At 37.6% G+C, this 18,079-nt stretch overlaps 2 protein-coding genes across 6 annotated transcripts in view; one reads left to right on the top strand and one right to left on the bottom strand.

The window, feature by feature from the left end:
• The window catches only part of THNSL1 (threonine synthase like 1), a 138,753-nt gene that overhangs the window by 14,805 nt on the left and 105,869 nt on the right, over positions 1-18,079 (bottom strand). For all 5 annotated transcript variants that reach the window (XM_060397356.1, XM_060397355.1, XM_060397354.1 and 2 more), the window contains one exon: positions 3,001-3,140. The gene's annotated coding sequence lies outside the window, so the exon portion shown is untranslated. The remainder of the gene's footprint in view (positions 1-3,000; positions 3,141-18,079) is intronic.
• The window catches only part of ENKUR (enkurin, TRPC channel interacting protein), a 35,286-nt gene that overhangs the window by 1,262 nt on the left and 15,945 nt on the right, over positions 1-18,079 (top strand). The window contains exon 2 of the mRNA XM_004014226.6: positions 9,832-9,977. Coding sequence (XP_004014275.1) covers positions 9,832-9,977 — 146 coding nt within the window. The remainder of the gene's footprint in view (positions 1-9,831; positions 9,978-18,079) is intronic.

Raw genomic sequence — 18,079 nt, 5'->3', positions numbered from 1 at the left:
AATCTAGTAGAGATTGGAAATAGGAATTCAAAGTATGATTTGGTACAGTTTCAGAGTTTATAAGAAGTGTTCAAGTTAACTATTGCTGAATGGAGTTTTAATCGAAAATTCCTGTATATTGTACAAGATAAAAGCTCCTCAAAGCTCCTCTGTAACCCACTGGCAGATTATATTTTTCATAGACTCCTGAATTTGAATGTTAAGATAGTTTATTAAATAGGTGTTTTGTTTATTGGTAAATTTGAAAAGCTTTACTGTGTCTAGGTGGCTTTTTCAAGAACTTTTATAGGAAAAATCTTTATTTAGTTGGCAAATGTATAATATCACCCTTGGGTAATGTTGCAGTGACAGCTCAAACTCCTTGGTTTACTCTGAAGAAATAAGTAGGAAAAACTAACTTATGGTGAAAAGAATAGAAGGCATCCAAATGTGATGCCAAAGAACTCTTTGTGTTAGGGTAAAGTCAACCTACACTGCCAGCAACAACCAAGAAGAGTTTTTAATTTGACAAGATGTGCTTGCAAGACACTAATTTATAAAAAACAGAGCATAATAAAACTTTTATCCAATTCTCTCCCTCCACTGTAACACAAATTGCCCTCACAGTAACACAATCACCCTTACCCAATCCACTTAGTAGTAGTAAGAATTCTTGCTAAGAAAGAAATATATTGCTCTTTCCTGCATAACCCACTGGAACACACCTCAACATAATAAAAGCTATCTATGACAAACCCACAGCAAACATTATCCTCAATGGTGAAAAATTGAAAGCATTTCCCTAAAGTCAGGAATAAGACAAGGGTGTCCACTTTCACCGCTACTATTCAACATAGTTCTGGAAGTTTTGGCCACAGCAATCAGAGCAGAAAAAGAAATAAAAGGAATCCAAATTGGAAAAGAAGAAGTAAAACTCTCACTGTTTGCAGATGACATGATCCTCTACATGGAAAATCCTAAAGACTCCACCAGAAAATTACTAGAGCTAATCAATGAATATAGTAAAGTTGCAGGATATAAAATCAACACACAGAAATCCCTTGCATTCCTATACACGAATAATGAGAAAGTAGAAAAAGAAGGAAACAATTCCATTCACCATTGCAACGAAAAGAATAAAATACTTAGGAATATATCTACCTAAAGAAACTAAAGACCTATATATAGAAAACTATAAAACACTGATGAAAGAAATCAAAGAGGACACTAATAGATGGAGAAATATACCATGTTCATGGATTGGAAGAATCAATATAGTGAAAATGAGTATACTACCCAAAGCAATTTACAAATTCAATGCAATCCCTATCAAGCTATCAGCCACATTTTCACAGAACTAGAACAAATAATTTCAAGATTTGTATGGAAATACAAAAACCTCGAATAGCCAAAGCAATCTTGAGAAAGAAGAATGGAACTGGAGGAATCAACTTGCCTGACTTCAGGCTCTACTACAAAGCCACAGTCATCAAGACAGTATGGTACTGGCACAAAGACAGACATATAGATCAATGGAACAAAATAGAAAGCCCAGAGATAAATCCACACACATATGGACACCTTATCTTTGACAAAGGAGGCAAGAATATACAATGGAGTAAAGACAATCTCTTTAACAAGTGGTGCTGGGAAAACTGGTCAACCACTTGTAAAAGAATGAAACTAGATCACTTCCTAACACCGCACACAAAAATAAACTCAAAATGGATTAAAGATCTAAATGTAAGATCAGAAACTATAAAACTCCTAGAGGAGAACATAGGCAAAACACTCTCAGACATAAATCACAGCAAGATCCTCTATGATCCGCCTCCCAGAATACTGGAAATAAAAGCAAAAATAAACAAATGGGATCTAAGTAAAATTAAAAGCTTCTGCACAACAAAGGAAACTATAAGCAAGGTGAAAAGACAGCCTTCTGAATGGGAGAAAATAATAGCAAATGAAGCAACTGACAAACAACTAATCTCAAAAATATACAAGCAACTCATGCAGCTCAATTCCAGAAAAATAAACGACCCAATCAAAAAATGGGCCAAAGAATTAAATAGACATTTCTCCAAAGAAGACATACGGATGGCTAACAAACACATGAAAAGATGCTCAACATCACTCATTATTAGAGAAATGCAAATCAAAACCACAATGAGGTACCACTTCACACCAGTCAGAATGTCTGCGATCCAAAAATCTGCAAGCAATAAATGCTGGAGAGGGTGTGGAGAAAAGGGGACCCTCCTACACTGTTGGTGGGAATGCAAACTAGTACAGCCACTATGGAGAACAGTGTGGAGATTCCTTAAAAACATGCAAATAGAACTACCTTATGACCCAGCAATCCCACTTCTGGGCATACACACCGAGGAAACCAGAATTGAAAGAGACACATGTACCCCAATGTTCATCGCAGCACTGTTTATAATAGCCAGGACATGGAAACAACATAGATGTCCATCAGCAGATGAATGGCTAAGAAAGCTGTGGTACATATACACAATGGAATATTACTCAGCCATAAAAAAGAATTCATGTGAATCAGTTCTGATGAGATGAATGAAACTGGAGCCGATTATACACAGTGAAGTAAGCCAGAAAGAAAAACACCAATACAGTATACTAACACATATATATGGAATTTAGGAAGATGGCAATGACGACTCTGTATGCAAGACAGGGAAAGAGACACAGATGTGTATAACGGACTTTTGGACTCAGAGGGAGAGGGAGAGGGTGGGATGATTTGGGAGAATGACATTCTAACATGTATACTATCATGTAAGAATTGAATCGCCAGTCTATGTCTGACGCAGGATGCAGCATGCTTGGGGCTGGTGCATGGGGATGACCCAGAGAGATGTTATGGGGAGGGAGGTGGGAGGGGGTTCATGTTTGGGAACGCATGTAAGAATTAAAGATTTTAAAATTTAAAAATAAAAACTAAAAAAAAAGAAAGAAATATATTAAGCTATGAGTCTTTGCATCACTGAGTTATATACCCACTTTCAAGAAAGTTCACTGCAGCTCTTTGCAAGTCTTGAAGATGATTGTTCAGCTTTCACAAAGAGGCAGATTCCTTGGGGAAACCACAATTGATGGTACCTGATCTCGCATACCTCAGAGATTCCAGTCTCCTTGGGGAACTGAAAGATAAACATTAAAGTGTTGGTTAACAATAAAACCATACATCATTGAAAACCCTAATGAGAGATGCAGATGCTAAATGAGAATTTAGAAAATGGATATATGAAATCAAAGTGGGATGAAGGACAACACCCTCTTTCAGTTGAACTGTGAGCTATGAGCAATCTAAAGTTCTACATGACTAAGAATCTAAAGTTCTACACGACTAAGAAGTGCTGTAATAATATTGGCCTGAAATTTTAAAACAAACAAGCATATAGCAGTAGTTAACCGATGTTCATCTAGTCGAGTAGGATAAAAAACAACAACAACAACAACAACTCAATGAAACATCATCAGATTGTACCAACTTTTGGTCGATTTCAAATAAATTGCCATGGAAATGTTTATCTAAAGACTTAATATGACCAAATATATCATGACGGTTGGCAAGAAAGTAAGTATGGTATGTTTACTGAGTATGACAACTTTAGTTTTAGAAAAATCTATAGCCCACATCTAATAAAAACTAAAAAGTAGGACCAGTTGTCTGAGTCACCCCTAGATCTTTACAATAAAACCATCTAGAAAATGGAATAAAATGCAACTGTTGAAAGTGTAATGGAAACAAGCTCAGTGTTCATCAATAGCTGAATGGATAAAGAAGATGTGTGTATATGTATATACACACATATACATGCAATGGATTGCTACTCATTTATAAAAAAGCATGGAATTTTGCCATTTGCAGCAACATGTATGGATTTGGAGAGCATTATTCTTAAGTCAGAGAAAGACAAATACTGTGACGTCACTTAAATGTAGAGTCTAAAAAATACAACAAACTAGTGAAAACAAAAAAGAAGCAGATTCACAGATAAAAAGAACAAACTAGTGGTTACCAGTGGGGGGTTGGGGGGGAGGGAGAAGGGGAATACAAGGGTGAGGCAAAAGGGTGGTTATGGAATTATATGAAATGTAGGTGAAACTCACATGATTGAAAATTGTAAAGCACTATAGCATTGAAAAAACCTTTCATTCAAAAAAAAGTGTAAGCTTTACATATATTAATTATGAAAAGAAATCACATTATCAAGTTAAAATCAAGTTACAATTCATACATAGAGATATAAAATTTTTTGGAAAATTGAGATTAAGGGAAACTATTAATAGATCTTTATTGTGTTATTAAGATAATTGACATATACCATTATATTAGTTTCATCACTTAAAAATTTGTAATTTGGAAAAATAAAGTTATTATATAGAATAAAATATCTGTTTTCTATGACATGGTAAGCTTTCAGTTCACATACAAAATAGTGGGAATGAATAACAAGATGCAATGTTTAAAAAGGTGAGTATACACACTCCTTTGTACCTCAAAAAAGGTGATTAGTCAAGAGATCATGTATGCTAATTCCAGTTTCCATGGGAATTTGAAGGCACAGGTTTGGATTGAACATTATTTCTTGAAGGTATCTAATGTGCTCATTCATTTTGGACTGTAATTAATTCCTAGCCATTGAGTTCAAGATTGAGGAAGGTCTTCTAAAAGCAAGAAAAAATTTAATGTTTCTCCACACAAACTTGAACAATAGGCAGCACAGAACAGTCATCCCTAAGTGAAGGGAAACAAGGCCTACAATTGTCCCAATATTCTCCCTGGAGAAAATCTCCAGACAAAAGTTCAGGAAAGAGAAATTAAAACAAAATTCAGCAGTTTCACTGAGTTAAAGTGATAGGATTTAGAATTTGAGGGGGTCAAACCATAGTTCATGGCACAGAGTACTGTAGAGGAGAGAAGTGCATAGATAGAAAATTATGGAAGTATACAGGAGGATTTTCCTGATGTCTTTGGTTGTCAGTCCACATGTATGATGAAACTACCGAGGCCAGAGAAATAACTAACAGAAAGCAGCAGAGCCAGATAAAGTTTATGTTCCCACCAACCACAGTGAATCTCCTAAGATACAGGGGATTGAGTGGTATATTCAGAAGTAAGACCAACTTAGAACTGGACTAAAAGTTTCTAGTCCCAGAAATATAATGTATATAACCAAGAGAAAAATCAGTCAATACAAACAGACAAACGATATCAGTGAGAGAATTAGTAGACAAGAACATTAAAACCACTATTTACAATATTTTCATGTGCTCCAAATGCAGATGAAAACATGAGCAAGACATAGAAGGATTAAAAAAAATCTAAGTTGAATACATAATACTATGTCTATGAAAATAATATACTGAATGGGGATAATAGCTAAGACACTGAAGAAAATATTTTTGGATTTAAAGACATACTAATAAAACAACACAAAATGAATATGAGAGGGAAAATAACTGAAAAGGAAAACAGAATCAGTGAGCTGTTGACCACATCAAGCAACCTAACACAAGTCTAATTAGGATCCCAGAAGGAGAGTAGAGAGATATAGAAGAAATATTTGAATAGTGGTCAAAATTTTTATAAAATGAATGAGATCTTTAAGTCCACATATCAAAGAATCATTATGAACCCCAAGAAGGAAAAGGAAGAGCAGTAAGAAGAGAAGAGGGAAACCATTCCAAGGGCAATTGACATAAAATTTCCTAAAACCAGTAATAAAGAGAAAAATACTAAAAACAGCCAAGGGAAAAAAAAAACACATTGTATATAGAGGAAGGAAGGTCAGCAAATATTTCATCAGAAAACACAGAAAGCCAATTTAAAAGTCCATAATGCACAAGAAAGTGGTATGAGCTGGAAATTTGGATTTACACAATGAAATAAAGATTACATAAAATGGTAAATATGGCTTCCCAGGCAGCTCAATGGTAAAAGAATCCACCTGCCAGTGCAGGTGTCACAGGAGACAAGAATTTGATCCCTGGGTCAGGAAAATTCCCTGTAGGAGGAAATGCCAACCCACTCTAGTATTCTTGCCTGGAGAATTCCATGGACAGAGGAGCCTGGTAGGCTACAGCCCACAGGGTCACAAAGAGTTGGACCCAACTGAGCATACACACAGGCACACAGATGGGTAAATGTTAGGTTTTTTTTTCTTTTTAAATTTCTTTACAATATACTTAGCTTTTTAAGGGGAAAATAACCACAATGAATTACAGATTTTATAACACTCATAGAACCCTAGGATAAAGATGGGGAAGGGGTAGAAGCAAGTATGCTTTTGTGAGGTTCTTATATCCTGTAGTATAATAATACTTGTAGTATAATAATACTTGAAGGTAGACTGTGATGAGGTAAACATATATATTGTAAACCTTAGAACTTCTACAAAATAAAAACAAAAGATAAGACAGCACAAAATAAGGAAGAACCAGCAATGGGATATGTAGAAAACAATAGCAAGATGGAAATTTTAAATACAAACACATTTTTAAAAATCACATTAAATGTCAATAGTCCAAACAATTACAAAACTGTTAGAACGGATAAAAATTCTATGTTCTCCATAAGAAAACCCCCTTAAAAAATAAAGACACAAGAAAAAAGTCAAAGAATAGACAAATACTGTATTATCATAAATTAAAGGAATACTGGATTGGTTATATAAATATCAGAGTAGATTTTAGACTATAGAATTTTAAGAGGGCTAAAGAGTATTACTTTCTAATAATGAAGTGATCAGTTTTTCAAGAAGGTATGCTAATTCTAATAAAGGCTGTGCACCTACTAATAGAGCTTCAAAATACATGAAGCAAAAGCTGACAGAATTAAAAGAAAGAAATCCACAGTTGTAAGAAATTTCAACATCTCTCTTTCAATGATTATTAGAACCCTTGAAAATAGTATCCAACCTGTTTGTCCTGTCAGTTATAGAACAGTCCAGCCAACAGCGGCAGTGTACACTTCCTTTTCCAGTGTATATAGAACATTTACCAAGATAGACTGTGCTTTGTGCCATAAAACAAGTGTCAGAAAACTTTAAAGGATTGAAATTTTACAAATTATATATTTTTAACCATGATATAAATTAATTAGAAATCAGAGAGATATCTGGAAAATCCCCAAGTATTTGGAGATCAAGCATAACACATCTAAACAAACTTCTAACACAAACACATCAGAAGGGGATTTAAAAGGTTTTTGAGCTGAGTGAAAATGGAAGCATATCAAAATTTGTGCTATGCAGCTATGAAGCAATGCCTAGAGGGAATTTTTGGCTTCTATTAGATAAGTCATTTCAGTCACTCAGTCGTGTCCAACTCTTCGCAACCCCATAGACTCCAGCACACCAGGCTTCCCTGTCCATCACCAACTCCCAGAGCTTGCTCAAACTCACATCCATCGAGTCAGTGATGCCATCCAACCATCTCATCCTCTGTTATCCCCTTCTCTTCCCACCTTCAATCTTTCTCAGCATCAGAGTCTTTTCCAGTGAGACGGTTCTTCGCATCAGGTGGCCACAGTATTGGAGTTTCCGCTTCAGCATCAGTCCCTCCAATGAATATTCAGAACTGATTTCCTTTAGGATGGAGTGACTGAATCTCCATGCAGTCCAAGGGACTCTCAAGAGTCTTCTCCAACACCACAGTTCAAAAGTATCACTCAGCTTTCTTTATAGTCCAACTCTCACATCCATACATGGCTACTAGAAAAACCATAGCTTTGACTGACTAGACAGACCTTTGTTGGTGAAATAATGTCTCTGCTTTTTTTTTTAATTTACTGATTTTTTTATTGAAGGATAATTGCTTTACAGAATTTTGTTGTTTTCTGTCAAACCTCAACATGAATCAGCCATAGGTATACATATATCCCCTCCCTTTGAACCTTCCTCCCATCTCACCCCTCTAGATTGATACAGAGCCCCTGTTTGAGTTTCCTGAGCCATACAGCAAATTCCTGTTGGCTATCTATTTTACATATGGTAATGTAAGTTTCCATGTTACATTTTCCATACATCTCACCCTCTCCTCCCCTCTCCCCATGTCCATAAGTCTGTTTTCTATGTCTGTTTCTCCATTGCTGCCCTGTAAATAAATTCTTCAGAACCATTTTCTAGATTCCATACATATGTATTACAGTACACTAATCTCTTTCTGACTTACTTCACTTGGTATAATAGGCTCTAGGTTCATTCACCTCATTAGAACTGACTCAAATGCATTCCTTTCTAATATGCTGTCTAGGTTGGTCATAGCTTTTCTTCCAAGGCTGCAGTCACCATCTGCAGTGATTTTGGAGCCCCCCCAAAATAAAATCTCTCACTGTTTCCATTGTTTCCCCAATCTGCTTGCTATGAAGTGATGGGACCAGATGCCATGATTTTTTGAATGTTGAGGGTTTTTTTTAATATATATAAATTTATTTATTTTAATTGGAGGTTAATTACTTTACAATATTGTATTGGTTTTGCCATACATCAACATGTATCCGCCACAGGTATACACGTGTTCCCCATCCTGAACCCCTCTGCCTCCTCCCTCCCTGTACCATCCTGCTGGGTCGTCCCAGTGCACCAGCCCCAAGCATCCAGTATCATGCATTGAACCTGGGCTGGCAACTCGTTTCATATATGATATTATACGTTTCAATGCCATTCTCCCAAATCATCCCACCCTCTCCTTCTCCCACAGAGTCCAAAAGACTGTTCTATACATCTGTGTCTCTTTTGTTGTCTCGCATACAAGCCAGCATTTTTACTCTTTCACTTTCATTAAGAGGCTCTTTAGTTATTCTTCGCTTTCTGCCATCTGCATATCTGAGATTATTGATATTTCTCCTGGCAATCTTGATTCCAGCTTGTGCTTCATCCAGCCCAGCATTTTGCATGATGTACTCTGCATATAAGTTAAATAAGCAGAGTGACAATATACAACCTTGACATACTCTTTTCCCAATTTGGAACCAGTCTGTTGTTCCATGTCCGGTTCTAACTGTTGCTTCTTGACCTGGATACAGATTTCTCAGGAAACATGTATAAGTATAAATGTTTAAAGTCAAATAGCTAAAATTGTACCTTAAGAAACTTAAAGAGAAAAAAACTCCAAATAATGAGATATAGTAATGATCAGTGCAGAAATCATTGAAATGGCAAATATCAACATTAGAGAAGACTTACACCCAAAAGAAAAAGAACAAAAGAAAGAGAGAGGAGAGACACACTACCAATATCAGAAATGGGAGAGGTTACATCATTATAAATGCTGCTGCTGTGGCTGCTGCTAAGTCGCTTCAGTCATGTCCGACTCTGTATGACCCCATAGACGGCAGCCCACCAGGCTCCCCTGTCCCAGGGATTCTCCAGGCAAGAACACTGGAGTGGGTTGCCATTTCCTTCTCTAATGCATGAAAGTGAAAAGTGAAAGTGAAGTCACTGAGTCGTGTCCTACTCTCAGAGACTCCATGGACTACAGCCCACCAGGCTGCATCCATGGGATTTTCCAGGCAAGAGTACTGGAGTGGGATGCCATTGCCTTCTCTGTTATAAATGCTACAGATGGTCAAAGAGTAGTACGTAAGTAGTATGATCATCTTTATCCTGGCACTGTTTTATTAGAGTAAAACTTTAATCTAGCTTGCCTAAGCCTGATGGACAGGGCTCAGATAATTATGCTTAATGGCTATCTCCATTGAATATAGATATATATTATAGAATATAGAATATAGCTATATGTAAGTTAGAAATGTATATCCTTTTGAAAACTTTATATGGTTTTTATTAAAGATATAAATGCTACAGCTTTTTGTTTAAATTTTAGGTATGTATCAATTTTTAAAGCAACTGTAAAAGATGACATGCAAAAATTTAAAACTGCGATGAAAACTATGGGACCAGCAAAACTTGAAGTACCTTCTCCAAAGAATTTCCTGAAGAAACATTCAAAGGAAAAAATTCTACCACCCAGTAGGTTTTATCACTTTTTAATTTTAAAAGTGTTAACGGGTAATTTAACTAAAATTATCTTATCTGTGAATATTAAATGTTCACAGTAATAACAGCTTTAGCTCATATTAAACAGAATTTTAGAGGCTAGGAGAAAACAGAAATCAGGAATATAGTACGTCCACTGTAGTATTCCTAGCAGCATTATTTAGCCAAGACATGGAAGCAACCTAAGTGCCCATCAGCAGATTAATGGATAAAGAAGTTGTAGTACATGTATACAATGGAATACTGCTGCTGCTGCTGCCAAGTGGCTTCAGTTGTGTCCGACCCTGTGTGACCCCATAGACGGCAGCCCACTCAACCATAAAAAAAGAATGAACTATTGCCATTTGCAGCAACATGGATGGACTTGGAGGGTATTATACTAAGGGAAATAAGTCAGACAAAGATGTAAACTTTTTGATATGACTTATATATGGAATATAAAAGAAAACTGGTAAATAAAACAAAAAAGAAGCAAACACAGAGTAAACTAGTGGTTACCAGTGGGGAGAGCAAAAAGAGAAGCAATAAAATAGGGGATTAAGAGGTTCAAATTATTATGTATAAAATAAGATACAATGATATATTGTATAACAAGTGATATAGTCACATTTTATAGTAATTATAAATAGAGTATAACCTTTAAAAATTCTGAGTCACTGTATTGTACACCTGTTACTTATATAATATTACAAATCCACTACAATGAAAAAATGTATTTTAAAAAATTCTCAAAAACCCCACTATGTAGAAAAAGAGAGTAGAGAATGCTAAATTTCCTCCCCCAAAGACTTTCCTTTTGAAGGTGCAAGCATCTTGAACTACATCTTGGACTGTATGATAAAGCCCCACCTCAAGCACCACACACCATCTTCAGATCTAGCCATATGACATCAATAACAAGCAACAATTACAAGAGTTCTAAACCCCAAATGAGCAAAATTGCTTGGCCTCTAAACCTTATCTAGTCTTTTTTCCAGGAAATGAAAATACAACCATTGCTATCAGTTGTCAAAGCAATGACCAGTCTCATTTTAGCTTTGAGTATGGGGCTTTAAATTTCTCAGATCTCGAAGACCATTAGGACAATGAAAGAATTAGATGTAATGGAAGAGGCTTCCTGAATGAGAATCAGTTTCTTGGGCATGCTACCTGTGCAGCCACACTGGGCCCCATGCTTCAAAGGACCCCACACTTGGTTTAATGCTCTGCTTTTGTAATCTTGAAATTCCTAATAACTTTTTATCAAGGAATCCCACATTTTCATCTTGTGCTGGGCCTCACAAATGATGTAGTCAGTTGTGGTCATAGAGCATATGGATATTGGGGGAAAGGCCATCAGAAAAGTGGAGAATAGATGAGAAAGGATTTGTGACAAGTGTGCATGGAGCAGCTTCTTCCCATCTTGAGTATGTTTTCCCTGCTGGTTTTGGATAATAAACACAAGAAGGGCAATGAGTCTATGTCTTTTAAAAAGTTAGCCTCTTCCCATCTTCTTGGATCAAAGAACTAACACAGTATGTCAAGCCCAATGAAGGTATCACCTTTTGACAAAAGTGTAACTCCTTCTCCCTATGGCAATGGTTTGTGTCCCACAATCCTCTCATAATCCATATGCCATGATAAAGGATGAGGGCATTATTGGGAAAGATGGAAGAAGCAAGTATGAAAATACAATATTAACGTTTAAATTCAGGTCTTTGAAAGTCTCGTCTTTTCCTCAAGTGTTATTTTGCAATGCACAACTGCTCGAGAATACTGCTGCTGCTGCTGCTGCTGCTAAGTCGCTTCAGTCGTGTCCGACTCTGTGCAACCCCATGGACGGCAGCCCACCAGGCTCCGCCATCCCTGGGATTCTCCAGGCAAGAACACTGGAGTGGGTTGCCATTTCCTTCTCCAATGCATGAAAGTGAAAAGTGAAAGTGAAATAACTGAGTCATGTTCAACTCTCAGCGACCCCATGGACTGCAGCCAACCAGGCTCCTCCGTCCATGGGATTTTCCAGGCAAGAGTATTGGAGTGGGGTGCCACTGCCGTCTCCGTGAGAATACTGGAAAATCTTAACATAGAATTTAATTCCTTAAGTGCCTTAGGACCAGCGATATTACTTGGGTCCTTATGAATATTCACCAAAGTTAAGCATATTACATAGAACAACTACCAAACTGTAAACCCTAAGTTTCAAATAAGAAAAAAGAGATGAAGTCTGTCTCTCCTCTTATAAACATTATAAGGTAGTTCAGTTCAGTCGCTCAGTCGTGTCCAGCTCTTTGCGAGTCCATGAACTGCAGCACGCCAGGCCTCCCTGTCCATCACCAACTCCCGGAGTTCACCCAAACTCATGTCCATTGAGTCAGTGATGCCATCCACCATCTCATCCTCTGTCGTCCCCTTCTCCTCCTGCCTTCAATCTTTTCCAACATCAGGGTCTTTTCAAATGAGTCAGCTCTTTGCATCAGGTGGCCAAAGTATTGGAGTTTCAGCTTCAACATCAGTCCTTCCAATGAACACCCAGGACTGATCTCCTTTAGGATGGACTGGTTGTATCTCCTTGCAGTCCAAGGGACTCTCAGGAGTCTTCTCCAACACCACAGTTCAAAAGCATCAATTCTTTGGCGCTCAGCTTTCTTTATAGTCCAACTCTCACATCCATACATGACCACTAGTAAAACCATGACTAGCCTTGACTAGACGGACCTTTGTTGACAAAGTAATGTCTCTGCTTTTTAATATGCTATCTATGTTGGTCATAACTTGCCTTCCAAGGAGTAAGCGTCTTTTAATTTCACGGCTGTGATCATCAACTGCAGTGATTTTGGAGCCCCAGAAAATAAAGTCAGCCACTGTTGCCACTGTTTCCCATCTATTTCCCATGAAGTGATGGGACGAGATGCCATGATCTTAGTTTTCTGAATTTGAGCTTGAAGCCAACTTTTTCACTCTCCCCTTTCACTTTCATCACTTTTATCAAGAGGCTTTTTAGTTCTTCTCACTTTCTGTCATAAGGGTGGTGTCATCTGCATAGCTGAGGTTATTGATATTTCTCTCGGCAATCTTGATTCCAGCTTGTGCTTCTTCCAGCCCAGTGTTTCTCATGATGTACTCTGCATAGAAGTTAAATAAGCAGGGTGACAATATACTGCCTTGAAGTACTCCTTGTCCTATTTGGAACCAGTCTGTTATTCCATGTCCAGTTCTAACTGTTGCTTCCTGACCTGCATACAGGTTTCTCAAGAGGCAGGTCAGGTGGTCTGGTATTCCTGTCTCTTTCAGAATTTTCCAGTATATTGTGATCCACACAGTCAAAGGCTTTGGCATAGTCAAGAAAGCAGAAATAGATGTTTTTCTGGAACTTTCTTGCTTTTTCCATGATCCAGCAGATGTTGGCAATTTGATCTCTGGTTCCTCTGCCTTTTCTAAAACCAGCTTGAACATCTGGAAGTTCACGGTTCACATACTGCTGAAGCCTGGCTTGGAAAATTTTGAGCATTACTTTACTAGCATGTGAGATGAGTGTAATTGAGTGGTTGTCTGAGGATTGTTTGGCATTGCCTTTCTTTGAGATTGGAATGAAAACTGACATTTTCCAGTCCTGTGGCCACTGCTGAGTTTTCCAGATTTGCTGGCATATTGAATGCAGCACTTTCACAGCATCATCTTTCAGGATTTGAAATAGCTCAACTGGAATTCTATCACCTCCACTAGCTTTGTTCTTAGTGATACTTCCTAAAGCCCACTTGACTTCACATTCCAGGATGTCTGGCTCTAGGTGAGTGATCACACCATCGTGGTTATCTGGGTCATGAAGATCTTTTTTGTATAGTTCTTCTGTGTATTCTTGCCACCTCTTCTTAATATCTTCTGCTTCTGTTTGGTCCATACCATTTCTGTCCTTTATTGAGCCCATCTTTGCATGAAATGTTATGAGGTAAAACAAACACAAAAATTCATTGGCCTTAAGAATAAAAAATTTGGGGTTTTGCGAGAGCTTAAAGGTCCATCAAAATAAGATAAAATAAAAGCCCATGCAGTGAAACAACATTTTAGGTAACATAGGCCAAACAGCTACCAGTCTCTTTGTGCATATGCTGCCATTTTGAACATAGTAACTTGCTAGACACACTGAAAAATACCTACCAGGTTCTCTGAATTCAAGTAGTGGAACATCTGCATGACTACAAGACCCTGTTGATATTGCCATTTTGTTATAGCCTAAAGTGAAAAGTGAAAGTCAGAGTCACTCAATCGTGTCTGACTCTTTGCCACCCCATGGACTATACAGTCCCTGGAATTCTCCAGGCCAGAAAACTGGAGTGAGTAGCTATTCCCTTCTCCATGGATCTTCCCACCCCAGGGATCAAATCTCCCACACTGCAGGTGGATTCTTTACCAGCTGAGCTACCAGGGGAGCCCAAGAATACTAGAGTGGGTAGCCTATCCGTTCTCCAGCAGCTCTTCCTGACCCAGGATTTGAACCGGAGTCTCCTGCATTGTAGGTGGATTCTTTACCAGCTGAGCTACCAGGGAAGCCTAGAAAGAAACCAAATCATTTGGTTTTCAGATTTGGCAGTTAATTGTGGTCGTAGAGAATATAGGTATCAGGGGGAATAATTTGTGACTAGACATACTCATCCCTTTTTCCAAACCTGCCCCCATTGTCTGCAAAGAGTCAGACATGCCTGAGCGACTAAGCAGAGCCCCATTGCCATCCTCCACTCTCGGGTTGATAGATAAGATGATGCTTAGGTAGGTACACCAAACAGTAAGATGGGGGTAGGCTTTAGGCTTCATGCAGCGCACAACCAGAAAGCAATACTTATAATTTACTTACTCAACTAGGAATGAGTGATCAGTCTTCCTAAACTGTTGCTTTATTTTCTGAGAATTCACTTTTGCCTCTTAAATACATTTCTAAAGCTATAGTTAAGGAAGTCATCTGCATGCACTTTCAACTCATAATTAAATTTGGCTTCTAAATATTTCTCATGTGAACTTATAAAAGCCTCTGGTTTTGAATTGAAAGAGACACGTGTACCCCAGTGTTCATCGCAGCACTGTTTACAAGAGCCAGGAGATGGAAGCAACCTAGATGTCCATTGGCAGATGAAGGGATAAGAAATTTGTGGTACATATACACAATGGACTATTACTCAGCTATTAAAAAGAATGTATTTGAATCAGTTCTAATGAAGTGGATGAAACTGGAGCCTATTATACAGAGTTAAGTAAGTCAGAAAGAAAAACACCAATACAGTATATTAACACATATATGGAATTTAGAAAGATGATAACAATGACCCTATATGTGAGACAGCAAAAGAGACACAGATGTAAAGAACAGATTTTTGGACTCTGGGAGAAGGCAAGGGTGGGATGATTTGAGAGAATAGCATTGAAACATGTATATTATCATATGTGAAAAAGATCGCCAGTCCAGGTTCAATGCATGAGACAGGGTGCTCAGGGCTAGTGCACTGGGAAGACCCTGAGGGATGGTATGGGGAGGGAGGTGGGAGGGGGGTTCAGGGGAACACATGTACACCCATGGCTGATTCATGTCAGTGTATGGCAAAAACCACTACAGTATTGTAAAGTAATTAGCCTCCAATTAAAACAAATAAATTAATTTTTTTTAAAGCCTCTGGTTTTTAGGCAACCTGGTTATACCATCCTTACTTGGGTATGTTTAGTAGATGGGAAATATTTGGGTTGTAACATGTTTGTTCTCTGCTCCAGGCTTTCTAAGAACTCCACAATTCAATTTCTGACCATGTTCACAACATCTCAGTAGTATGTTAAATAGGAAGAAGATAACTATTTTTGTAGGTCAAGAACAAGAAACAATTTTACATATTGTTCAAGCAAATATATACATCGTAGTCTGCATATTACATTTTTTGCATCCCCCACTGTCATGTAAACTCCATGAGAAAGGGGACTTTGTCTCTTTCGTTCACTGCTGTACCCACAGTTCCTAGAGCACTCCCTAGGAACATAGTAAGTATTCAGCAAAAACATATTGCATGAATTAATGACGAATTGACTATTGAAAACTTCCTTTATAATGTTTGTGGGAGGGTATAGAATTATCAGGGGTATATTGGTTTGCTAGGGCTGCTACCCTAACAAGTATGTATGTGCTAAGTTGCTTCAGTCATGTCCGACTCTTTGAGACCCTATGGACTGTAGCCCTCCAGGCGCCTCTGTGCATGGAACTCTCCAGGCAAGAATACTGGAATGGGGTGCCATTTCCTCCTCCAGGGCATCTTCCCGACCCAGATCGAACCTGTGTCTCTTACTGTCTCCGGCATTAGCAGGTGGAGTCTTTACCACTAGTGCCACTTGGAAAGCCCCATGGAGTAGCTTAAGTAGAAATTTATTTTGTCACAATTCTGAGAGCTAGCATCCAAGATCAGGGTGTTTCCTGGAATTATGTGAGAGTCCAGTGGTTAGGACTCTGCGTCCATTGCAGGGATTATGGGTTCAATCCCTGATCAGAGAAACAAATCCCACATGCCTCAAGGTGCAGCCCAAAAACAAACAAACAAAAACACCATCATCAGCCGTTAAAAAGAATTCATTTGAATCAGTTCTGATGAGATGGATGAAACTGGAGCCGATTATACAGAGTGAAGTAAGCCAGAAAGAAAAACACCAATACAGTATACTAACACATATATATGGAATTTAGGAAGATGGCAATGACGACCTGTATGCAAGACAGGGAAAGAGACACAGATGTGTATAACGGACTTTTGGACACAGAGGGAGAGGGAGAGGGTGGGATGATTTGGGAGAATGACATTCTAACATGTATACTATCATGTGAATTGAATCGCCAGTCTATGTCTGAAGCAGGATGCAGCATGCTTGGGGCTGGTGCATGGGATGACCCAGAAAGATGTTATGCGCAAAAAAAACACCATCAGGACATTTCCAGGGTTCATTTCTTCTGAGACCTCTCTTCTTGGCTTATAGATAGCTGTCTTCTCCCTGTGTCTTCACATGGTCTTCCTTCTGTGTTTGTGTCCAAATTTCCTCCTTTTATAAGGAGATCATGCGTATTTGATTAGGGCTCACCCTAATGACTTCATTTTAACTTAAGTCCCTCTTTAAAACTATGTCCAACTACAGTACCATTCTGAGGTACTGGGGTTTAGGGCTTCAGCATATGAATATGGGGGTCAGGACACAATTCAGCCCATAACAAGAGATCAATCCATTTCATAGACCTTTAATAATAAAATATTTTTTCTTATGATAAAAGTTATATAAAATGATTTAAAAGTTCAAACAGTACAGAAATGAATAAAGACAAAGTACCTAGTAGTTGTATGTGGGATTAAGATTTGAGTAAGGTTTTGTCAAGATAGTTGTTGCCTTTGGTTCTGGGAAATAAAATGGAATTATTTTACATTTTAACTTTTTGATAAACCACTTCTATGTGGCTGTATCAAAACAGGTGAGTCAGAATGGTCAAGTCAAAGAGACTGTGTAAGAACAGCCAGTTTCATCTGCTGCTAATTAAGAGAATGTGGAATAGAGAAATAAGGTAAACTCTGGATAGTAGTTATTTAAGGAAGTGAAATGTAATCAGTGAGGAGTGAATAGGAAACCTCAACAGTATTGGTAATCTTTATTTCTTAAGCTGCATGTTGGATGCACAGCTATTACATGATTTTTATGCCTTGTAATAATAATCAGTGATAATCATTGTAATGATAATCTGCAAAAAATTTCACAGATTCTTGGACTTTCAATACATCAAATTTGATTTCTTTACTTTGTGATTTTATAGTAACTTTCCTCTGAAAATGATTATTCATAATATTGAAAGTACTCAGAAAAACGTTTTCATGTTTCTTTGAACTTTTTCAATGGGCAAACTGAATATTTGTTGAAATCTTTATAAGAAAATATTTTCATAATAGCTAATAAAAATGTATTAGCTCACCTATGATTTAGGGGGTTTATTTTCTTCCCTTAGATTTTTATATTGTTCTTCAACATATTGATTATTTCACATTTAATATTTTTCATTTATGATTACTGATTTTTACCTTAAATATTTGAATATA

The sequence above is a fragment of the Ovis aries genome, chromosome 13 (assembly GCF_016772045.2).
Source record: "Ovis aries strain OAR_USU_Benz2616 breed Rambouillet chromosome 13, ARS-UI_Ramb_v3.0, whole genome shotgun sequence".
NCBI lineage: Eukaryota > Metazoa > Chordata > Mammalia > Artiodactyla > Bovidae > Ovis > Ovis aries.
This window is presented reverse-complemented; position numbering and strand designations above follow the sequence as displayed.